Source organism: Vanacampus margaritifer, chromosome 10 (genome assembly GCF_051991255.1).
Source record: "Vanacampus margaritifer isolate UIUO_Vmar chromosome 10, RoL_Vmar_1.0, whole genome shotgun sequence".
NCBI classification, from domain to species: Eukaryota; Metazoa; Chordata; class Actinopteri; order Syngnathiformes; family Syngnathidae; genus Vanacampus; species Vanacampus margaritifer.
The window spans coordinates 8,990,961-9,017,671 of NC_135441.1; the positions used below are offsets into that span (position 1 = coordinate 8,990,961).

General features: G+C 37.9%; 1 protein-coding gene across 3 annotated transcripts in view; it reads right to left on the bottom strand.

Annotated features, from left to right (window-relative positions):
- The window catches only part of tenm1 (teneurin transmembrane protein 1), a 254,249-nt gene that overhangs the window by 26,780 nt on the left and 200,758 nt on the right, over positions 1-26,711 (bottom strand). For all 3 annotated transcript variants that reach the window (XM_077577571.1, XM_077577573.1, XM_077577570.1), the window contains 6 exons: positions 16,091-16,245; positions 11,505-11,588; positions 9,640-9,834; positions 6,232-6,319; positions 3,754-3,950; positions 1,074-1,387 (listed from right to left, as the gene is read on the bottom strand). In XM_077577571.1, coding sequence (XP_077433697.1) covers positions 1,074-1,387; positions 3,754-3,950; positions 6,232-6,319; positions 9,640-9,834; positions 11,505-11,588; positions 16,091-16,245 — 1,033 coding nt within the window. The remainder of the gene's footprint in view (positions 1-1,073; positions 1,388-3,753; positions 3,951-6,231; positions 6,320-9,639; positions 9,835-11,504; positions 11,589-16,090; positions 16,246-26,711) is intronic.

Consider the following 26,711-nt stretch of genomic DNA (forward strand, 5'->3'; position numbering starts at 1 on the left):
AATTTTTTACTCGCGATGGCCACCTCTGGCCCAAAGCGTAATTGCAGCATCTGTGTCAGGCTCGTTCATGGTGCGCTTGCGAGTACGTGCACGATCTTAAAGCGACAGCCACGGTTGACTTGAATGAGGTCAGAAAAACTCCAATCCCCTCCCCAACTGTGGAGTGAGCAGGGTCCGCACACTCTACTATAAAGGGAAGATAAAAGCTGATAGGTGCAGTCAGAGTAAAACAGTCAGGGCTCTTCGTACTCATCTGGGCATTGGTGAAGCATGCATGATTTAGAAAAAGCTTTAACATTAACTTTTCAAACGGCACAATGCATCTTTTAAGTACAAAAAACGTCCGCTACTTCAAGACACAAGTAATATTCTACTGCAGGGTGACTTTAACTTTTGAATTCCTGAAACATCACTTTAAGGTAGTTTTATACAACACTGTCAAACTCCAATTCCAATGAAGTTGGGACGTTTAAATAAACATTGAATACAATGATTTGCAAATTCTTTTCAACCTATATCTACAAAGACAAGATATTTAATTTTCAAACGGATAAACTTAATTGTTTTTACGAGAAAGGGAACCATTACAACGTGAATAGAACAACAAATATTATGAATTTCATTATAATATTGTCAGACTATGATCAGTACATGCTTGCAAATGTCCACAAAAATTTCTGTAAGAATCCATCATAGTTTTCATACATATGCCACCAGAATGCACAACACTGTACAGCAGACATGTTGACTGCGTTTGCCAGTCACTTCCGCAATAAATGTTTGTTTGTTTTTTCTCGAAGGAAGAATATGAAACCTGAGTTGGTCCGGAGTGCCATCTAAATGGCGGCAATACTTGGCAATGCCATACAGCATTATTATGGAACAATAGCCCAGGTAGAAAAAAAGAAAATGAAGTGAGAGGACAATGGGCCTCATTCACTCATAAATCTGTCATTAATCAATGATCAATATTTGCTACCTTTGTTTGCAGAATACCCACAAATTCGAAGATATCATTGAATCACACATTAATGCGTCATTATTGAATAATGTCTAATGATTGCAGAACTTACTCATACACAGTGGTCCAACTGTTCTCATCGCTCTTGGTTGCTAGGAGACCGGTGTTCCCGTGGTAAATGATGTGGGCGACGTCGTGACCTTGTGCGGAAACCTTCCTCAGTGTTCCACTGTTACTAAGAGACAACCGGTACACCTGTCCACCAGGTAGTGCCAGCCAGAGTGGCACACCGTGAGCATCTCTCTTCACCTGGAGTCCATGAGCATCACGACCTGTCACTGTAGACAGCAGGCCGTCTCTTCCATAAGAGAAGTTGTACAGGTAGTGGCCGGTGATCAGGTGCTTAGTGTATAGGTGGGAGCCATTCTGTTGAAGAAAAAGAGCCTCATGTTTTGATCACAATAAGATTTCCATCTACTATTGTGCATAAACTAGCTACCACCCTTTTTCAACTTTAAAGGGGAAGTCAACCGTAAACATTTCTTGACAATAATACCTTATATGTGACCTCACTAGTCTAAACTTGACATTCTGATTAATATTACATTTGTGGAATATGAGTTAAGCAGCAAAATCCACCTGTTTTTCTCCATCTGATGGGCGGCCATTTTGCCACTTGCTGTCGATTTAAGATGACATCACAGTTGGTCAGGGCTCAGACAACAGCCAATCACAGATCACCACATAATAACCAGTTCAGGGTGTGTGTATATATATATATATATATATATATATATATATATATATATATATATATATATATATATATATATATATATATATCCCATCTCTCCAGATGGGACCACATGCATTAGAATGAGCTAATCACACTAATTTACAATCCATTCTATCAGGGTTGCATCATTTTTAAAAAAAAAAAATATATAATAATAATAATAAAAAAAAAAAAATATATATATATATATATATATATATATATATATATATATATATATATATATATGCATATAGATAACTTCTAACAATTGACAATTGTAGCTTACACAGTAGCTTGACTGAGAATAGTTGGTTATATTTCTCATAGTGTTTCTTCTGGAGCTCTGTGTGTACACATTTTAACAGCTCAATAAAAATGAATGCAGTGAATAATTAAAATCCATTTAATGTTTTACAGTATGTAAGCGTTAACCATGTTATTGTAACTAAATTACAGTTGAGTTATCTTTATTATATCTCCTGGTCAATGGGAAAAGTACTGTCATCAATTGCATTTAACTACTCATTTATTTCATACATTTTATTTACCTCATAAATATAGCACTCAGGAGGCTAAAATCCAAGCCCTTTAATGCAGCTGTATAACTACATACAATAAATGCCTAAAATGTTTCCTGATAAAGAAGCTCTTGCTATTGCTTTTGCCTGAGAATCGGTCAGGGTTGCTAGGCAACAGAGCAGAGCTCTCTGACACAGGTTTGACAGCAGCAATCGGTAGGGACAAACAGGAAATCAACAATTGAACACTACTGACTCACCACATTGTCACATTGTGCTTGCTTGCGGTCTGATGGGTTTTCAGAATAATTCATGTCTGTGGTGACAATCGCACAGATCACTTCCACACTATGACCTTCCACACTATAACCTCTGAACCCAAAGATACTGGCTGAACAAAGGCACCGACGATTTTTTTTAATTTCCAATTTTAATGCAGTTACCACTAGAATAAGATCTCTTCCTTGTGACGACCTTTAACCCTGGAGAGACCAGCACTATAATATGAGTCTTCCCAGGCCACATTCCATTTGGCAAATGTGCATTTTTATTTCTTAGGTTTTGTTGTTGTTGTTGTTTTAAGACTGATTTTTAACAAACTTAAACCTTAATAGTGTATTCAAACCTGAGATTACAGAGCCTTTTCAGTCAGTCCTTGTATGAAAGAAAAAAAAGTAAGTGCGTCTTATGTGTAAATGATTTGTTCTGGTTTAGTTTGCTTGTCATCAAAGCATATGACCGGTAATAACAGAACATGTTTACAAGCCACAGAGGCTTACCAAGAGCAAGGTCAAGCAACATTTTAACTATCAGTGGTTCTACTACAGTTATTATGGTTGCTAGGTAAGAAGAGCAAAGCTCTTTGAAGATTTTAAAATTGTATATTATAGCAGTGCTTCTCAATAATTTTTTTGTTACGCCATCTCCTCCCTTCACCCCACAGGAAGAAAAAAATATTTTGCGCCCCTTCGCCCCCCCATCCCCAACTCTCCGCCAATAAGTATAAATACTATCATTTGTCTACAAAAATGTTTTTAGTACTCCTCTTCAGAGGAAGTAATACTCCTTGTACACTCTCTGACAAAAACAGCACCACTGCCACCTATTGTAGTGAATGTGCAATTACACTTTATTCTAGTATGGCAAAAAACAAACAAAAAAACACAGACATGCTCCCTGGGGTCACAAAATATTGGCATTAGCGATTCTGTTAAATACAACTAAAAAAGCTTAGGGTCAAAATGACCCCTAGCAACACTCATGTGTACAACATGAACCCCATTTATATAATAGGAGGGTTAAGCACGATAGAAGTTACGCAATAGTAAATATATTAGTGATAGGAAAATGAAGCTTCATGAAATTTCAAGAAGCACTCTTCTAGATGGTGCAATTAAAGGCTAGTGAAATGGAAAGTGATTTGATTTCCACTGCTTCTTTATACCAAGACTGCCGTCTAGAGGAGTCAAAAAATCCCACAATTAGGGACCGTGTACCTGGCTGAAGAGATAGAGTTCCTGGTCGAGTGGCGAGCTGATCTCCACCAGTCCAGCTGGGTCAGGCTGAGGCTGGTTGGGGCTGACAGCTCGGATCCGAATGTTCCCCAGATCAGCGATATACAGTGTCCCATTTGGACCCACGGCCAGAGAGGAGGGAGCTTTGAGACGAGCATCACGAGCATAGCCGCTGTCACCTTATAATTGGCACAAAATTGTGACCACCACGCCACACTGAGTTAAAAAACATCCTGATAAACACAAATTCTTCTTTCGAGAAGTAAACATGAATCCAAGTTAGCAAATAACATTTCATGGTGCGTCCAAAACAGGACTTGGACTCCAGTTGCTACTCAATGGTCTGGATCAGATCAGCATGATACTGGCTCAATACATTCACATGTTGTGGTAGCACAGCAGTATAAGCCTTTTAAATGTAGCCAGCAGGAAGCCCAGAGCCTCTGGCGGGTCAGTGCAGCCACCGGGATGCTGGTTTACCTTTCAACAGCATACAGTATGTATACAGCTTTCTTGTCAGTATTTTGTGGATGCATACTGACGTTCAAAGGCAGAGACTGTGTGAGTGTTTGCGGTGAGGACATGGAAACGGAAAGCCTCTGAAGAGTGTAATCATCAGTTAACAGCAAGACATGATTGAAAATATGCAAAGCAAAGCTCAAGAAAAAAGGAACCGTTACAGCCAATTGGCTTGTGTGGCAAGGGAGAGACTTCCCTTTGCTTTGAAATAGGAAGGGGGGGGGGGAAATGACAGCTTTTTATGAGCTGAATTAAATGATAAAATCACATCCTCTGACACTTACAATGGAAAGCATGGCCTAACTGACAAAAAAAACATCTGCTTATTTGTTTGGTCCTTTTCTCAACCTTTTATTAGATTTCCGGTGCCCTGCAATGATGTGCCAACCGGTTTAAAACCTTCATCTGTTATAGCGGAAGAGCTTTTCATTCGCCAGCCATTAAATGATTGGATTGGAAAGGCTTTTTCTCGTGCGGGTTTCAACTGAGTTTCAGGTGAAGGTCTTTGCAAAGGAGAGACAGTCACGTGAATACAAATACAAGTGATGCACATATGTACACTTGTGCACCCAAGACATGTTAAATTAAATCTTCCATTGCAATCACTTTCACACATTAAAGTCATTGTTATTGGTTGATGCTCAACTTGCACTTGAATTAATTCCTTTAGCCCTATACAGTCCGAACCATGAAATATATGAGAGAAAATTCTGATTCTTCGTAAATAGAGTCTTTTTTTAAAAATTATTATTGTTTATTATTTTATTATTTTAAATGAACTTTCACATATGACTTTTGAGTTGTACATTTATAACTGTCGAAAATATAATACTAAACAAACCTATTAGTATTTCCCCAAAACAAAAAGAACATTTCCCACTATTAATATGTATAGTATAACTGCTATCATGCACTATTGGGATTTGAGAACTCCACCAAAGTAACTAAAAACAGATTATTATTTTTTTTTTTTACTAACTTTGTGGGTCACAATTTTTTCTTTTGAATAGTGATACACCTCAAAACAGTTTCTGTTCTTGTCCAGGCAAATATGTACTTTGCATTTCTTACAGTATACATAGGCAAAGTGGTCTGTGCAGAACTTCTCTGTCGTGTTTGTCATTTTGACAAATTATCAACTATGTATGAACAAAGATCAATTATGCAATTTAAACATTTCATTAGTTTGGTTTAAAAATCAAGCTTTGATTGCATGGCAAATGCAAAAATTTACCAAAAAATAACAGTTGACTGATTTAGTGTAAAATGACTTAATACACCTACTGATTAGAATTTTATACACTTACTGTACTTTTAACACGGTTTTACTAAAACATTTAGTCAAAAACAATGGGTACTTTCACACTATATCCACCCATTAAATTATTATACTGTTGTCTAAGTAACAGTTTCAACTTTTTCTTACCTTAATCCCTATATTTGACAAAGAAAATTTACAAAATCAGGTGTCGCTCTTTTCTCAATTGTGGCGATCTAGCAAGGTCGCTGGAAAAGCCATCAGATGGGTGATTACTGCCCTCTAATGGATTATCCGTGCAACGCATGTGTCAGATCATATACGTCAGGGTTTTGATGCAAAAAAAATATTATACTCATGAAATAGACGGCTCAAAATGTTTTGTAGTTAATATGATATATTTGGTGTTATAGGGTTAGAAAGTCTAAACCTAGACAAAAAAAAAGATATAAAAAGGAGTGAAAGTTTAAATTACTTGATGGCTTCAATTACCAAGCATCATCTACTTCTAAACCAGGCCAAGAACAAATTTCAAGTGTGATGCATGTTGTTCTTAGCACTGGAATCCTATTAGGCATGATCTAATATGCTCACTTTATGATAGCGACATTCACACAACATAAGGATATGGCTGTGTTTGGAGGTGTTTTTGTGCGCACGTGCAAAAGCGCCAGATAACCTACCGGAGAAGCAATCACAGTTGGGGTCTATCTTGCAGTCACAGTCCGTAGGAGCGCCAGAGATAACCGAAATCTCCCCATTGGTTGACACCTGTGTTGTGTTCAAAAATCCATGTCATACAAGGCAACAAAACAGACCAATGCTGATGATAATGTTTATAATCTTGCTCGATAATGCTGAGTTTTTGGAACAAATGGCTCGAGGCATGCATGTAAATCACACAAATCATGAAACATTTGTTATGCTCACCAACACCCTGTTCAAGAACAGTAAAAATACAAGCATAATAACTTATTTTCCTAAAAGTCAACATCATTCCAGTTAACTGTATATCAAATGGTAAACTCAAAGGGGAAAAAATCTATCCTGACAACATTAGAGTGCTTTTTGTTGTTGTTGATACACTTAATTTGTTGTACTGATATATTAGCGCAGTATACGCTTCATTTGCATAGGCCTATATTGCAAACAGGGCTGTATTTATCTGACAGTACAAATCCAATACACTGATCCAAATTAAACAGGCGCATTCACTACTACGCACATTTGGTGCTCGATTTAGACTTTGCACTAAAAAGAGTTTCAGCAGGTGTTGTATTCAAAGAGACACCGCTGATTTCAAATGTCTTGTGACTTGACTCTGATCAAGGCTTCAAAACTCTGCCCTCTACATGGAACAAGAGCTCGCAATTGATGCTTGTCACGGTTTGCTCGCTGTCTGTTCTGTGAGTGCGCTGAGAAGAAACATCCTGTGATCGTGCAGAGTCTGTGTGGGAGACAAACGAAGTGGTTTGAGGGAGCTGCGTAAATGGCTTCCACCAGCAGGGGGTATTAGCGGTTGCATGTCGCATACAATTCCTTCTGGCATCACTAGACTGTCAAATGAAAGAAATAACAGACTCCATGTGCTATGCGATTGGCTGGTGATCAGTCCAGGGTGTACCGGCCTCCTGTCAAAAATTAGCTGCAACCCTAATGAGGATAAGTGGCATAGAAAATGGATGTATATATTTTTGAGGAGTGTTTTTAATATTTTTTCAGCTCCCATGTAGGTAATAAAGATAGACTTGTTTATGTTTTTGTTTCATTACTCATATCGGCTCTAATGAGAGGGCCCTGATGAATTGGTCAATGAGTGTATTGGCCTATTAGATCACTTTATCAAATTTGTATTGTTGTTTCACTCAGGAGATCCCATTTTCTACGGTTTATTTCATATTATATGCATTTATTTGAGAAAAGCCACAATGGCATCACTTCATTCTATATTGCCTTCTAAGAATCAAGCAGACTTGACTGCTTGACTGTTAGACTCATTATCAGAAGAGACAAGTACATTGATAGACTCAATCACTTCATACAGTACATTGTAAACAAACAAACAAACAAACATTTCTGACAGTGGTTTAAAAATGCCAATATACATTCAATAAATGTCCACTATTTATATTTCTATTATTTTCAATGAGGGAAAACATTCGCATTGGACTGAAAAGATGGATTTAAGGAATCGGTTAAGTAACGTTGACTTTTTCAAGGTTACTGTGGCAACACCGCTCACAAATTTCCGAAAAATCTGATTCCACCGAATGATGTCACTCTGTCAAAACTGGCCCGAACTCTGGAATTTTGGAGATCCTGAGTATGGGCGGGGCCAATGCATTTGAAGTATGTTCGAGCTTAAACATATAATTACAATTAGATGGGCAAATAAAAAGTAGTTTATTCAACATTTGACAGTAATATTTGGGAATTTGTAATACAAACTCAGTTAGTTTGAGTATAAACTATTGATTGGACTTCAGAGCACAATTACAGTAAGAAATATGAAAAAGTTAAGCAGTATCAACGACTAATGTCAACAAAGTCTTCCGTTTACCTAAGATGTTTTTGGAATCAGGAAGGGAAATATACAGTACCTCATCCAAGTATGGGAAGAGCATGCGAGTTTGGATTACCTTTGTCACCTTTGACGCTTATGCTGGCTTACTGCATGCTCCACCATGCCGCTACTATTATATTTTATTGTACATCAAATTTGCAGGAAATAGTAACACTTGCTCACTTGGTACTTTGATATAGTACGAGGAGTGCTTGTAAGCCATTACAAATGAAATGTACCAAATAATTAATGCACCATTTTATTTTGTCTCTTCATTGTCACATTTAGCTCTGAACAGCTCATTTGCCTTGAAACAATTTCCTCACTTAATTTATTTTTGTCAGATCAAATCATTTCTACATCATCCTGCCAAAATGCTACATGCATGGTTAGCACATTCGCCTCACAAAGGTTGGAGGTTTAAATTGTGGCTTCCGCCCGTCTGTGTGGACATTTTATGTTCTCTCCATATTTGAACGGGTTTTCTGCGGATACTCCAGCTTCCTCTCGCCTGCATGACAGGTTCATCGGAGACTCTAAATTGTCCTTAGGTGGGAATGTAAGTGCAAAAAATGGTGAAAATCCACTATGTCCAAATATGATCAAATTCATATTTTTTCCTACTTAGTTGTTATTTTTGCTCAATATTAGCCAATTTAAAGTGGTAAAGATTGGTTGTGAGCAAATACAGTACGTTGCCGCTGTTAAACACAACTCATGTCTGAGAATTGTTGCAAAATACAGTACTATCTACCGAGTAGTTCTTTGTTCTGCAAAAGATGTGTGGAAAAAGACATTGTCGCTTATTTCCAATGTCTGTATTGTTTATTAGACAAAAACGAGTGAAAATAGTCACATCAGATAAATTTAAACTGGCTTGTTTTGTTCAAATTGATCTCTTACTTCCAGAAAGACATTCGTGTGCCATGGAAGAAATTCTGCATATTAATGTCTGCTCAGGGCTAGTTTGGCTCATTGTTTGATTTTTTGCATCATTCAAGAGCTTTAAAAAGTTTGTGAAGACGACATGGAACAGGTGTATTAAAGGGATTCTTGCAATGGGCTCAGCATGACTGTGGACTTTGACATACCGATATAGAAAATGGATGGATTTTGTATGTAAAAAGAGCTGCAAAACAAGATCTGCGGTGCGTGGTATTTGTTGGCTGAAAAAAGGAAGAAAGTAAATTAACAACACTATTTATCGTGTGATCTATACAGGAAGATGTTTTCCACCGCAAATATACCTGAAGCCTTTTCACTGCTTGACTGGGACTATTGATTGAGGCCAGGGGCCCGTATCGTTGTTGGTGCTGGTGCTTAACTTTTAAGAAGTGTTAAGATGTCGGAAAACTGAATTAGAGCAGAAAGCTTTTTCCAATCAAATGCTGGATTTACTTTGAGCTTTATGACTACTCAGTATTATAGCAATACTTTGGATTTGAAACTGGACTGTAAAATAAATGAGTGAGTACTGCATCAAAGCATCATGAATGGAAATGAATGAGTGTTTTATTGATGATATGACCTGCTGAATGCGGTTGATGCGCCTCTCGTCAGTCTCAGCGATGTAAAGGGTACCCAAGTGTGACACAGCGATGGCTTTGGCGGCTTCCAAAGTGGCCCGAACCGCAGCTCGGCTCATTAGATGGTGGTCAATACCTGGCACCTGGCAGTGGATGGGCCGGCCGGCGACAATGCGCACCTGAAGAGTATCTGAGACCTGAAAACATACACCTTCATGTGTTAGACATTAAAACGAAGAGTAGGAAGTCGATCTTTCAGCTGCTATCTAGAAATGTTAGTGACACCCGACTTAACCTTACATACTATTCTATTTCCATTCACATATATTATGTTGTGGCTTAATTTTTGACCAAAGTCTAGAATATCCTTACCAATCAACAATAGCCTGTCTGCCATTCATAAATGTATGATAAACCCTTAATCAAAAGGGAAAGTGCATTTTTATTTGCTACTGTTGAGGTACTGTACATGTTTTTTGCAGGTGCAAATCTCTTGCCTGTGTCAAGGGACCATCTGACCTTTATATGAGTTCTCTTCCTTATAAATATTCCTATGCTTTTCTCATTTTTTCCATTTTGAGTTTCCTCCATGACCCTTCAAAGACAAGCAAGTGCATGCTACCATTGTCCCATAAAATTACACACACTTATGGCATGTCAAGTATCACAGTTTAAAGCTTCGCACCACTTGCATAATTTCTTGATTTAACACACATTGCTTAATCCAAAATATATTTTAGGGGAGATGGGTTAAATTAAAAGTAAAAGATAAAAAACTAAATAAAAAAATGTGTGTTTTGGAAAAGTCATCAAATTTCAGGGTGGGGGTATTTATTTATTTTTTTTAATGGCTGTCAAATGTTAAAATGTTACATTATTCGACCCAAACAGAATGAAAGCATTTTTACTGAATGATATAGTTGTTCTGCCACTTTCAACCCCCCTTTATAAAATAATCAACTGCACCTCTTTTCTTCCAAAAGTCTATTTGGCAGGTTCATTTCGACCCTAATTGTGTGCCAGTGGATTCTAGTTAGCCCCAAGGAGGCCAAGGGTCTGTTATAAAAAATAGCTCACCAGTGATGGGACACTGTGACTTAGTTCACTAAGAAGGATTAAAACAAAAACAGAATGTCAACATTTATTCAGTTATTTAAGCATAACATGGTATTTTTTCTGTACCAAATGTTCTATATTTTGTTTAAAATAAAACAGATTATTTTCATTTTATTTACCCAAATATTTCAAAAAAGGTCATTTTAGAGATATCATTTAAATACCATAACACCATGATATTTTTGCTCACGGTTGTCATCTTGTCAGAATCTAACATAGGCCCATGCCTAGATGTTTTAAAAAATAGATTATTTTATTTCACATTATAAGTATTTTGTTCATGTTTGTGTTGTTACAGATGTATTATACAAATCCGAGACAAAATGAGACAACCAAGTGCATTCAAATAATGGGTTTGATGACTTTCAAAACCAGAGCTCCAATCTTGTTGACATTTTACCACGGCAATGTTGCCTGATATTTATTTCCAGATCGTCTTGTCTGACACAATTTATGTTTTTACATGAGAGGCAATCTCCTTTTGGCTGACATGTTTTTGAATCAAAGTGAGTGACAAACAAAAGAACAGCTTCTGGAACGACATCTCGTCTATAGCAGGGAGCAGGATTTTCTCTTCATTTTACGTTACTTGTAACATTCACTGAATGCTGATATAGTGACAACAAAGTTGTTTGCAAGAAATAATTTTTTTTTTTTTTTGCCTCTGCAGCAAACAGAATCAGATGCAGAGGAATGAGGTGTTGAATACAATCACTGGCTGTGAATACTGTGTATGCATATGTGTGTGTACCTGTAAGACAATGTTGTTGTCCAGGATGTAGAGTGAGTTGTCTAGAGGGTTAATAGCCAAGTCTGTTGGCCACTCCAGACGCACCTGCAAAAGAATGCACAGAACATACAATCTATATGTATATTTATACATTAATACAACACCCTTGGCAGTGGAGTGACCCTCAAGTGTCAGTTGCAAGTGATAGGAATAATATCTGCTTAATAACATAGCATTTGGTCGCCTGGCCCTTCGCGCCCATGCAAAGGTCAGCGTCAGGCAGGGAGCATTCCCCGTGTTTATTCAACAGCCACAACTGCTGGTTTCGGCGGTGAGCCAAATGTCAGCCAATAACCATGATCGCCGCGTTCTGAAATAGCGCACCCTGCTTGCTAACACTGCGGGGGTCAAAGACAGACACAGCGACATCGGCCCCACCGACTTTGTGCACAAACACAATAAAACACCAACTGGGGTGTTTGTCTGAGGATATTTGTCGAAGGGTATGAGAGCTGATTGATGACTGTGGAGTGGGATTGGTAAATAAATGGATCATGTTAAATTGCCACTGACATGTCCAATTATAGGCTCTGTCAAATAGGAAAGAAGAGGTTTCAGTCTGAAATCCCATTTTAATGGGTAGAGAAATTAATCAAGCAGGGCTCATCCTGTCTTGAGACGACACACACCAGATCTCCGCTCATGATACTGAACTTTTCAGTAATGGCAGGCAAATGCCGCTGCATGCTGCATACAAAGAGTCTGATATCAAACGTTTCTGTCAAAAAGACCTACAAACTTGCTCAACACATTTGAGTGTTATTATGAAAAGTCAGTGTCAGTCTCTGTTGAACTTATTTGTTCAGAACAAACATTTGACCACTTAACAAGCCAGACATGCACATTTCTTTAAACATATAATTTGATGCTGTGACTGACTTAAGATGAACCACATTCAAACTGCAGGCAACTGGATCATTGAAAAACATCAAACTCTGTTTCTTTTTATTAAGTGTCTAAGCATAGAAGTGTCCTGTGTTGAATAAGAATCCATACAATTTTGATGCAAATACTGTACAGCCAAAAATTCAGATAAAAAAAAAAGATCTGATAGAACATGCATAATTTTCTCTTTATACTTAAATTCTATTTAACTGTTCTTTCATCCCAGAATATAAATCCAGGGTTGTCTGCAGATATTCTTTTCACAGTTTTGCTGATGCAAAAATGATTGTGAAAAATTCATCTTAAACTTGTGGTTTTTGATGAAGTCAGATGACTGTAACCAGAGCGACCATACTGCAGTTGTAGCAGATATATGTCCAATTTATGTCCACATATGAAAGAGAACAGGTCAGATATGGAACAATCTGAATTGTACTGTTCACGTTACATGAACAAAAAAAAAAAAAAAATCAGATACATGACATACATTGGCAAAAACAATTGACCTTGTGTGTGAACAAAATTGGCCACAGGAAGGTGAATGGTTGTGGCGATGTGATTCAGTGGTGGAGTGGACGTTTCCTAACCCGATGGTTGTGGTTTTGATTCTCAACCTTGACCATGTTGAAGTGTCCTTGAGCAATTTGCTCAGTGGACATAGTAGCAGAGTCCCATGGTGTATGACTGTGTGTGAATGTGAGCTTTTGTAAAGCACTTGGAGCACCATATGGTGAAAAGAAAAGTGTTACATAGTACACTATAGTTACCATTTAACAATGGCTGATTGTCAATTTTATGGACCATCTCTCTCTTTGCAGTCAATTGGAAATTAAATAATGTTTAGATATCAATTTAACAAATTTGGGTGACAAAATTAGTGAGTTAATTTTGAGTTAATTTTAAGTTCCTTCAATGCCACCATTTTTTTTCACCACCCCTTACTTGGAAAGCCTGTAATGGGGGAATTCCAGTTGCAACACAGCAGACACGTCCACATCAAAATTTTGCAGTAGTAACTTTAATAATAATGCATATATTTGTGGAGACTTGGGTGAAGTTGTATTTTACAAAAATAAAAATGTGCAGAGTTTCACAAGTTACTTCATATTAAAGATTAGATAGCTCTTAATATGAAAAGTAAAATGCACTGAGCTGTCACCAAAGTCTTACAAATGCAGTATGCCATCTAGTGGCAGAAAATGACCAACACAAATCAATATCACACTCGTTTTTTACAGTACAGTACATTTTTTTTTAGTTTTAACATAATTTTATGAATTATTATGAAATTGTTGTATCAATGACTAAAAAATGCAGCCATATTTCTATTTGTAGATTTTGTTTCCACTTTTATTTTAACAAGAATATGAAAACTTTAAAACTTAAAAAAAGAAAACATTTTATTGTACATTAAGAATAGATGTAAAATTTGCTATTGAAGTTATGCGATTAATTACAATTAAAAACTTTAATCGCCTGACATCCTGATTAGTAATACTAACTTTCAATTTTAATCTAAAAAAATTCAATATATTTATTTTTCACCCTGATCAAGAAGATCAACAAGAGCAATGTCTTAAAATAATGACAACATAGTAAGTAGCACAGATTCCAATACTACTGAATTGCTGCGAAGCAAAATACAACTCAAATATATCCAGAGCTGTGTTGTATGCACTCTTAAGTATGATAAAACTGCACTTCTCTCGGAGCAAAAAGCCACAGATTTTTTTATCCGACGCTTCACAAAATAGAAAGTGTTCTAATTCAAAAGTCAGTTTGACTTTGCCCAAAACCCGTGCCAACAATCTGCTGTTTATTTGGCATAAATTAGCGTGCTCGTGTTTGTCAAGTCAAACAGCTACAGAAGTTTTGATCAATATTGCTGCCAGTTTGAGGTCAGTGCAGTTTACAAGAGCAAACACAGATGGAGTATGATGATGGTCAGATGTGCTGCAGAGGATGATGTCTAACAGGGGGATTGAACTGGCCTCTTTAAAGACATGCTATTGCGCCTCTGGAGAATCACCTGGCCTGAACAGTCATACCCAGAGTCATGCACACACTCAAGCATTACAACTCACTGTGTGTGTGCGCGTGTGAGTTTGTGTTTGTGCCGAGATCGCACTTCATCTATAATTCATCCGCAGCTCTAATAGGCCTGACATAAGTCAGCAGTGTGATCTGAAGGCTAGCTGATCAAATTAGTTGCCTTTGGTCTTCACCAGACTGTCACGTGCATGCACACACACACACATGCACACGCACGCACACACACACACACACACGCACGCACGCACGCACGCACGCACGCACACACACACACACACACGTGCACTACACACAAAAAAAACATATGGGGGCATTGTGCAATTTAAAATGATGCCGGAAAATAAAGTGGAAAAATTTTTTTTTCAAAAATTGGCCTTCCTATTAAAATATTTAAAAAATGTATAATTATTTGCCGTAACATAAATATACAAATATTTCTTTCAAAAATTGTCCTTCCTATTGATACATAAAAATATATATATAATTATTTGTCGTAACATTTCTTCATACCCAAAACAGCAAAAATCCTGAAGGATGTGTTAAAGGCTTATCTACAAGCATATACAAGCCACCCTAAACAGCAAACATAAAACAAGACGGTTGCATCGCAGTTTTCACATCAAAATGTGGATTTTGCGGGCCAAATGGACAATGTGAGTGGGCATACGACATATACGCAGGGATTAAAAACCAAGACAAAATTCAGTCACAAAAAAAAAAAAAGACGTGTGCGCTTTTACAGAGAGAAGCTTAAATTCACTTAGGCGAAAATATCAATTGTGCACAGTTAAATCGATTGTTGCACCTAGTCACAATAAAGGTGTATTGACAGCTGGAATGCTTTATTTTGTACGTGCTGTGGGAAGTAAATCTTTACGATGCGTCTTCCAAGCGATTCCCGAAAGCAATTTGACGCTTCTGATCCACCAAGAAAGAACCATTCGAAAGATGAGTAAAGCTTAAATACACTCATTAAAATGGCCAAGTTAACAAACACACATTCTACCATTGACAAAGCCAGTAAATGTTGACGGGACATCACTAAGGCAGCGCCGCAATCATCTACATTAGTGTACTTGATGCGAGCGGTTAAAAGTTAGCTGTATGTTTGATATTTGTTTAGCATTCAATTTACATGCTTAAACTATCTTCCAAGCAAGCTATCTGTCAAAAAGATCGCGGGTCACTCCAAATTTAACGGCACCAACAACTGTTTTCCTCTGTTATCTGTGTTCAGGACTGACCAGTAGTAATTTTAAATGTGATATTTCTTAATATGGAGTAATGGGAGACATTTAGGTGGCATAAATAAATATCTGCAAAAATAATGAAAACGCCCTATGTAGCCTGCACATAGAATTTCTTGGTTTCTGTAGAATATTGTATGATGTTTTGTTATGATGTTTTGTTATGATGTATGATGAAGCAATTTCACCTGAGCTCAAGTTATGTTGCATAGTGCTGTTAATGTATTTTTTTATGTAATGAATGCCTTATGTTGTTGGTATAATAAATGCTAGGCACATTAAACTGAAATGTATATTTGTGTTTGAAATTGCCCCAGCTATATACACATGCATATTGTAGAGCAAAACAGATAGATAACCTACCTGGCTGATGTCCATTCGTGCATCACAGCTCAGTGGTTGTGTTGACATCAGTCCATTGGAGCCAATCACAGTAGACAGCAAACCTCTTTCATTTATCTTCTGAATGGTGGTGCCATCCACAAAGTAGACAACACCCTTTTTATCCACTGCAATACCTGGTGGGTGAGAAAGAGAGGCCAAATTAGCTTTAAAGCTGAGAAGAGGAGAGAATGGGCAAAAATGAGAAAAGGTGAGAGGGAGCGACAGACAGGAGTGAGTGAGGCAAGATGGGTAAAGTCAAGAGATGATGGGACTTTCGGAGCAGCATCCAATTCAGTTAGACATTCAGCTCAGCTAGTGACTGTCTTATCAAACGCGCTGCACTGCAGAAATGTAATTATATTTCCATCCCAGAGACCACTAAAGGGATTAGAACAATACGACTGCAGGAAGAGCTTATTTGTCACATTAGATGCAAGCAGGGTGCTTCACTGAACTTTTGACATTTGATGCCTGCAAATTTACATGATAAATGTTCACCCACGAAGTATGCACACATGCTTTTCTCTCAACACCTATACAAACTAACGTGTATGTGTGTGTGTGTGTGTGTGCGCCTTGGCTATGACCACTGTACACTTGAACTCTCCTTGCAGTCAGACACTGCAGCAGGAAGCGAGAGCGAGGTAAGTCACGGTATTAAAGGTCAGGGCAGACTATGAATCATCCGTAATGGATGAGGAGCGACCTCCCCGCAAGCACCCCCCCCCCGCACCCCCCGCCCCAATCTCATCTTCATACACAAAATGGGCCCTTTGACTCAACTCCTCAGCAATATTCCACGCCTCAACCTTCACCTCTCATTCCGCGGCTTCGCCATGATGCCTTTCGCTCTACATCTGCAACAATCAGCCATTTTTCAGACATCCTTGGCGTCTCCAATGTACACTGCCCTATGCTAAGCTACTTAAAAATACATTTGGTTTATAGTTTATCATTAAGTTATGGCAAGTGGTTTATCCATATCCCTTTATCACGCTAACACCTCAAAGGGCTTCCAAGTTATAGTCAATTACAGAATTAAGGATGTATTAGGCACCACACTAAAATCGGCTGGCTGAGCATTAAGGACCAACAAATAGAAAATTGATATTTGTTTTCAAAAGCCGTTTAAACAAAGATCAATCATTTTATAAGCGATTAAAAAAAAGGTTGTCGTCCAACTCCAATCCTATTAGTGGAGATAATACCATAATGCACTCCAGTGGTGTCACCATTTTTGAAAGGACACATTTTTATTCCTTCCATCTTAGTTCACCACAGTGATGGAAAAAAAAAATCCATATATTTATCTAGATCATCCTTTTATCGTCCCTGTCCCTTTACTGCAGAAAATGGATATCGATAAATTGTTGTTACTAACATCCATTAATCAAGTTTTTTTGGGTTGTTGAAGTGGTTAGCATTATTGCCTCATAGCACAAAGGTATAAAGTAAAGGATGACATTTCAGGATGGGACTCTTTACCTTTAACTTTAATCATGGGATTGGGACAGTAAAGGTTAAAAAGTTCATGGGTGCAGACAGGAGCAGGTTAATTCAGAAGGAAATAATAAAAAAAAAACCTTGGACAAAAGCACAGCCATTTGGATTTTTCTTTCCATAAGAGTAAACATTAACGCAATGGTGCATTCGCACTGTATTACTTGAAATAGCAATGGAGGGACGGCACATGACGGGACGGGAGTCATGGACGGAACATCATTTTTCTGTGAGAGTGCGATGAAATGCGAGTGAAAATCCACTCCCGTATCACCCTCTAGTATGTAAAGGTTGATTTCCAGTAGGACTGCAACTAACCATTATTTAAATGATTGATTGATAGCTCGATAAATCCATGAATCGGACAAAAAAAATAAAATAAAAAAATCCATCCCGAGATTAAAAAATGGGACATGATTTCAAATGTACGGTGCAGATAATGCATAAATTAATTAACATTCAGTTACTGGTTTGGTCTATAACATGTCATGTCACTGTAAAAGTAGATGTTTGGAAATGTTTTATTTTGATTTGACAAAAAGATAAGTGTACAAAAATCTGAGCCTATTTGCTGATGAGAGAGTGAAATTGGACAATTTTAAATTGAACAAGGTCTCTAAATGATTAATCAACAATAAAAAACAATGAACAATTAATTAGTTGTTGATTAATTGTTGCACCTATAATTTCTAGTCATATATCTTGAACAAGGCTTTTACAAGGTCGGAAGGCATAATGCTCTTGCTCATTGCTCCTCTGATCAATAAAATACATTTGATTATTTTATTATAAATACAGCTGTTGCTTGGATTGTTTCCATGTGTGGTATTGTTTAAGTATATACTGTATGTTCCAAGTGTTTTTACCCCCAAGAAGCTTCATCCATCCTTTCTTCTGTCAACATGCCTTTCGCTTTATTATGACACAATTTTTAAGATACTCATTCCAATTTAAACCTTGTCAAATATGATCAGGCAGGGTTCAAATTGATCCTCCATGTTATGCTGTAAAATATCATTCTAAACATCTCATTCTCACACTGATGAATAGGGCGTATGGCCGCCACTAAACATTCACACGTGCTCTCGAGCCGGCAACTGTGGACTGACCCGGTTGCTCGTAAATTGTGCGAGTTGAGAGAGGACGCGGGCATGCAGGGCCAGGGTCAGTGTGTTTCCTCCAGACGCCACGCGATGAACTGCAGAGCTGTCCCTGCTGGCCCTTTCATCTTCCCTCTGACACAGACAGATTAAACTACCCACACGGCCTCACACCTGCACCCCCACCCTTTAGTCGCCTCAACTCAACAAAGCACCCTAACCCAATCTGCTTTCATGCACATCTTCTAAACTTACTTTTGTCTTTTGTTTTACTGTATTTCACAAGTGTATCACATCAGTGGCCTCTGACCATCCAATAATGTCAAGGCTGTACTTTTTCTTCTCCTCCTTTCATTCTCAGCAACTTTTCTATTTCTCCTCCTGTCACCTGGCATTATGTAAGAGAAACATCTCAACCTATAGTGTGCGGCCTGAGCCTGCTCACATCTACGTGTCTGCACATTTCATTTTATTTTCACCACATTCCTCTATATAGCACTTCTTCTTAAAACTGTCTTAGAGCTCATAAATCCTGCACAAGGACATGACAAGGAAGGCAGGACATTGTCTCAGTATCTCACTCCACTCTTCCTTGCATGCATGAAATACAATAAATTCCTTCTCATGTCTTTTTGTTTATATTCTGATAGATCGGTTCACTAATTAATTCATGTCATTTTTTACCATTATTTACGGTGGCCTTGAAGTGCAAAACGCAAAAAAAGTGAACACATCTGCAAATCAAAAAACACAAACCAAATAAAAAACACAAAAACACAAATGAAACAAAACAGCAAATAAAAAAATCTCAAAAACAAAATGTAATCGGAAACACAAAAACATAATCAAAAACACAAAAAACGAAACAAAAAAAAATGATTGCAACCACAATAACGTAATCACAAATACAAATAAAAAACACAAACACAAAAAACGAAACAAAAAAGTGATCGCAAACACAAAAACGTAATCAGATATACAAATAAAAAACACAAGCACAAAAAAAATGAAAAACAAAAAAGGAATTACAAACACAAATAAAAAAAACACAAAAATGAAAACAACGAAAAAGTAATCGCAAACACAAATAAAAAAAACACAAAATACGGACCAAAACAACAAAACGTAATCGCAAACAAAAAACACAAACACAAAATATAAAACAAAAAACAAACAAAAATTTATCGCAAACAAAAAAACAAAAAAATGCTAAAGCTCCCAAAAGTTGATTTTTCACGTTACTGTCCCTTTAATATGATACGTTTGGCTTTATAGGGTCAAAATGGCCACATATTTGTTCATATTCATATTCATTCCTTCTACAGTAAATAAAACTATGTGAAAGGAATTTACAGCCACTCGTACAGTCGATGGATTATTACAAAACATCAAAAGAATTGCCACGTGTTCTACGGTAGACCTGGCAGACCTGATACTGATGTTTAGAAGCTGGCAGCAGGAATAATTGAGATATATCTCAACTCAAGAGAGAGATGGAAATTTGGCAAACATGAAGATTGAACTGGATTCCATCATCAAAGAAAAGCAGAACGGGATGGGTTGAACCGACCTTGGTGAATCAGCTGAGATTGAGGTGGGGAAATGCAGCCAAAGCGAAAGAGAGAGGAAGCTTCAAACGAGGCAGAGATGGCGGTGAGACAAAAAGGACGTGATGAGGAATTGCTTCAATTAAGCATTACGGGCCAATCACTCTCAATCAAAACATTTCTTTTTTCAAAAGTCCTTGTCAAAAGAATTTAACACCCCCTGTGGCATGGCAATACAATCTAATCTGATGAATGCCACCGAGAGGGGTTTTAGGAAGACATCAGTGTTGATTACAGCTATTTGCAGAGAGTGAGCCACAGGAGATTACTGGGCAAGCAAACAGACTGAAAGTGTGGATGGTGAAAAATAAAATGAAACGAGACAGTTACAGTAATTATAAAATATGTTATATTATATATTTTACAACACAGTAATAGTTGAGCCTGTTACAGCATATAGCAAAATAAAGATGGGGCGATGTGTGGTGAATACTGAGCACACTTTCAAAACAGCAGGATCAAGGATGTCACCGGGATGTTTCCTTTGTACTTTGAGCTTGTGCATTTTGATGAAAAAGAAAAATAACTGCAATCACACTGCGACAGCACTTCTAAAAATCCTTTGTCAGGCTACCTCCCAAAAACAATGACCTGCGTGCAACATATTCACAAAGGAGGTCTATCTAAATGACATAATAATGAAGGCAAGATACATTTATAGATGAAATGTCATCCCTTGAGTTCTACAAAAGCATTAACAACCAATAAAAGATATATACAACCAATGAAGCGTTTCTCGTGTTTGTACCTGGGACTGGCATAAAGTGTACTGGGTGTCATATTAAATGAGGAAAATGTTTTATTGTTCAACCAGTATTGTGCACATTCAGTTACAACTTGAAATAATCAATGTCAAAAATCACAGGCTTGACAAGTATTACATACTTACAATGAGCTACATTCTGGATGGTTGGGTAACACTGTTGCTTCACAGCAAAAAGAAAAAGATTTTCCACGGGATATGCAGACTACAGAATGAGTGGTGCTTTTTGATAATGATGTGGCATAGTCTAGGTTTTTAAAAAGAGAAGATGATAGGTTTGAGACCCACTTAAAAAACTCTACAATTTGGAAAATGGAACATTTGATCCTTGGGCAAGGCATCCAACCCCCAAACCATTGTGGTAGTCAGATCTAATTAGAAAATATCCGTAGCATCCTGCTAGGATATCTTTTACTCATATGTTACAAACTATTACTTCCACCGCTACGCTAGGTGGTGCTAATGTTCCTTTCTATGAATTTAGTGATCAGGATGGAGCAAGTACTTGCTAATTTTAAATTCTATTCTTCTAAATCACAGATGGGCAGCTTTTGATCACAGTACAGGAGGTCCAAGAGTTACAAACATCCGACTTCCAAATATTTTTAGATACGAACAAAAGCTGACCGATCCATAAATGTCATAAATATTTGTAAAATGCCATATTGCATTCGCAAGTATGTATCCTTAACCGCACGCCACATCATACTCTACAGTACTGTACTGTAGTTCCTGTAGTCTGCATCTATTTGCGCATCTACCATGAGAAGAGAAAGACCGCTCAGTCCGTTTGCCAGCCACTGTAAAAACCACAAAGAAGAAGAAGGCATATCGACTTTGCTAAAGGAAGCTCCAGCATGACACTACTGTGGTGCTTTTTGATATAATCACATCTTGTTGACATATCTACGGTGCCTGCTTTTCTTTGGGACCATACTAGAGCATTTTTTTAAATGACCTAAAATAATGTTGAATTAGAGATTGCAATTTAATATGAAATGCCTTGTGAACAATTCACTTTAACAAGCTCTCGGAACATGTGTTCGTACCTTGCAGATCTTTGTCGTTATTTTCCGACTGTTCAAAACCTTTGTTGTTCAAGTCTGGATATTTTATACATGCAAGATACTGTGACGTACATTGCTTCAATAAAAAACAGACATATGCACATATTTTGTGCATATTTAAAAAGGCATTTTGTCTTCTAAGTCAAACACAGCAGTAGAGTTTTGAACGATTCAATGCCCTAAGCAAGGAAGGACCGGGATCAATGAGAATATCAACATGCATGTTGTCATACATCTGGTTAGGAAGTACACAGTCCTATGTGGCTGTCTGGTTGTGCTAATTTAAAAAAGGTGGCCCCCTCCATCATTTAAACTGCCTGTCCCTGTAAATATTCGTCTAACACTGTACATGCCTAAAAATTCAGTTTCTAAAAGCATCCTGACATCACTACCACAGATTGGAAACAGCGGTAACGGAACATAAAATTGCAAATAATACAGCATCTAAATGGCCCATAATTGCAAGTACTGCTTATTTTTTTTGCAATTGCAATATTTCACAACATTGTGAAGCAGCAGGTGCACTATAATTTCACAGTGCCGCGCTGCCACTGCAATAGTTCGTCATTCCGCTCGCCTTCCCATATTCCTCTTCTCAGTGGGTGTTAATTACATGAATTGAAATATTATTACAGCATCTAAATGAAGCTAGCTATTGTTGATTAGGACCCACGACGCTTTTGTACAAAGTGTGACTGACAAGTGAATGTTGACAGATGGACAACACCACCTGCACTGCCTCATTTTATCCAAACAATATGCTTGGAAAACCTGCATCTTGTTTTGATTATTTATTATGTTTTGATTATTTATTATACCCATAGCAGACATCATGTTGTTCTTTAGATCACAAACTAGTTGAGAATGATTCAGCAGTGCTTTTGCTGGTGGTAGCTGAATAGTACACAATTTTGTCTTTCAACAATCAGACATAATTGACAGCTATTTTTACGATCAGTTATATTATGATCACTACATGATTGGATGGATGAATATTATATATTAATTAAAGCGTTCCTGTAGTGATCAGAAGGGGAAATATGTTTTATCAATAAAAATCGCACTCAAATGCATTTTTTTGTTAAACTGTTTGTATTAAAGCAAGCTAAAAGTAGCACCCGGAACATATTTGTCGAGATTCCATGATAGCTAGTGCTCGTAGCCGTACTAGCCTGAAAGGAGCGAAGCCATGACGCCACCACGTTGAAAGCTGTCTCGGTTCAACCGTCATCCCCAATTCAATATGGCATTTTTGACGAATCCGAGTCATTTTCACAACTCTCCAGTCAATACTGACGGAAGGTCCTTCAATCCGTCACTGACAACGCCCGTTTGCTGACAGATGAGACGAGACAGATGAGGTGCTCTACGTGTATTTAAGTATTCTCCCGCCGTAGGAAAGCCGGGATCATGTTATATCCTTTCCGTTTAAATAAACAAAAATAAATAACTGTCCAAGTCTGATTTACATCCAGCGATCTGGCGTCTCACTCAAATGGTAAATGGTACTTCATTTATCTAGCGCTTTTCCACCTTAAAAGGCCCTCAAAATACTTAACATTTGACTAGTCATTCACCTTCTGATGACGCAGCATTAGGAGCAACTGGGCGTTCAGTATCTTGCTCAAGGATACTTCGACATGGTCAAAATGGCGTGGGATCGAACCCAGCACCTCTGGATTGGGAGATGACCACCATACCACTGAGCCATGCCACACCCGCACACAAATGGAGTTTAACAAAACAAAAATAAATAAGATAAGTACAGGTAGTGAGTCATAAATGCTTCTGATGGCACAGGTTTTGTTAACCAGAAAATCTCATGCTGTCTGTTGGTTGAGATACAGTATATACTGTAAGCGCTTAGCTGAATGAATAACCTCACACGTTGAATAATCTGAACATTTGATGCTTCTTGCAAATGTGTGCATCACTATAAAACAGCAGGGTGCCGGTATACAGCAGCGGATGTGTGGGATTGAGGATATTCATGAAGGTTCGCAATTCATTTCAGCCTGATATTTTCCAAATCAACCCTTGCCAAAATGTATTTGCGGGTCACTGCAGAGAAGCTACAACGTCCCCTATGGCCATGTTGACTTCATAGCAGCTGCTCGCTATTATAATGTGCTAATGCTTTTATACCATTGTTATTCTACTGCTTGCTCTCGTAGGGTTTAGTGTGGTGATTGTCTCACACGCCAGAGAAAGATAGAGGGAGTGGGTGAGTGGATTCGATTAATAGAGTGAAAGGGAAGAAAAAAAGAAGATTAAATGCAATCAAGAATCAAAATAATGTGAAGTCTATGGTGAATGAAAAAAGTGAAAGTAAATAGACTCTACCACTGAGTCAAACCGCCTCATGAATCAATAATCAATAGTAACTAATGGTGCGAATGGCGGTCTGTCAACGCGGTGACGTCACATCTGCTCCAAACATAACAAATACCTCAAAATGGGGCACCAGAGGTAGGCCTACACTTTGATGGTTTATCATGTCCGTCCTGAGTCACAGTCATAGTCTATCTCATGTATATACTGCTGAACTATTGCAGAACTACTGCAGGTACTTTCATACATACTCATCTGTGTACATGTTCTTGTTTGTATAGGTGTAATTACTTCCAAAGTCATATAGTAGACCATGTAACAAATCACATTAACTGATGCAATACAATGTCAAGAACAATGACTTGCATAACATATTTATGAACCACAGCACGATAATGCAAGCCTTGATGCTAATGCCTCATCATTTTTCAAGTCAAATTTTTTTTTCACCAATCAATAGAAGTTCACCACATGGGTGGCTGTTTATCTTTGGCGGGTCTTTGGAGAGCAATCATAATTCATGCTACTTCTCATTACTTATTCATCAAAGCTCCCCAGAACACACACAGACTTTGTAATTAAGTCTGAATCAAGCACTGTAGCTTATCTAATTATCACCCACTAAAAGATTGTCGTCAATGTAATAACCTGCATTAATTAATTATCGAAAGCTGCCATTTTCTAATGAGTAGTTACCGCAGACATATATGTGTGGTGACACCACAAATGGTAGGGAGGGTTTGAAATAATTGCATGCAATTTTTTTGCATTCAAGTAAACATTTATTGTGTGTGTGAAACATACGTCTTGGCAGGAATTCTCTTCTTTCATAATAATAAAAAAGAGATTCAGCAATCACAAAGGCAGCAGACAAACTCAATTATAAAAGCAATTGAAATGCTTTGGACTATAGAATGCTCCATGAAAAGCTGAGGGGGTTGGATCATTGCAGTGTCTGCAGATTATGTTGCACTGTTTGGAACATCAAACAAACACAGGGAGGTCTCACAAAAGAGGCTCTTCACCAAACACGTCATCACAACAAGAGATGCTCAGCAATGGAAGAGGAGAGGATATTATCAGTTCGGGGGAAACTAATGTTGTCATAACCAAAACGGTGGGATAAAAATGCCAGCAGATTATAAAAAGCTTTAAAAAAAAAGCTTCTACTGAGAGTCAGAGGCAACTAGAAAAGCTTTCTTTGCTACGTTTTAAGACTTTGTGTCCACATTTTGACACTGAAGGTGCTCCTTTAGAACTCTCCAATTGATAATGGCACCCAAGTGACATTTACTGTTTCTCTCGACCCATTCCTGTCGCCCCATTTGACCTCAATGCAAAGTTACATCTAGCACCCTTCTTCCCCAGCTCACGCAGGTGAAATTGGACTTCCAAGTAAACCTTGTCAGCCACCATCACGCTACTTATTTATCCTCATGTCAGTTTGTTTAAAGAATCAAGATAGCTTTCGACCTGCATGGGCACAAGCTCACTATCGCCTTAATCACAACATCACCCGTTTACTGTGTGTGTGTGTGTGTGTGTGTGTGTGTGAGCATGTGTGGCAGTGTTGGGCACCCACCTCGAGAAAATGTAATTTATTTCCCGCCACATTGGCAAAGCTCCCCTCCTCCTGTCAGCTTGCCAGGCTCCCAGTGGAGGTTGACAGGCCAGCTGCCAGCACTGGCCATTTCAAATAGTTAAAGGGACACACGTGTCACATTCCCCATGATCATGCTGACATTGTCAAACTGACATTCCTTTAACAAGACTCCCCTAACTAACTCAGTGTCCTATCAGGGGAGTGGAGTTGAGTGCGGAGACTTAAAAGCTGGAGACTGTCAGTCACAAAAAGTGGAAGCACACACAGAGTGGCATGAACGTAACACCTTTGCTGCAACTGACTCAGCCACTGGCCTACAGCCATCTCATATTGACTATGGGCTTCATTAGACACACAATGTGCTTTTGTAATCTCTCACTGCCTTACTCTAGCTACAAAGTAGCTGTTGGTTTATATGCAGTTCGTAAATTTAAAGTGTGAACGTGACATTGTTTTAACCCTCAGTGCACAGCAGTGCATACTTTAATAGATTACACTGAAAAAAACAAAACAACGTTGGAAAAAAACAAACAAAAAAAAAAAAAAAATCTGTTGTGTTACAATTTTATGCTGATTAAAACTAAATGGGCATGCTGATTCCAAAATTGCAGTCAGTTTTATCTAGCACG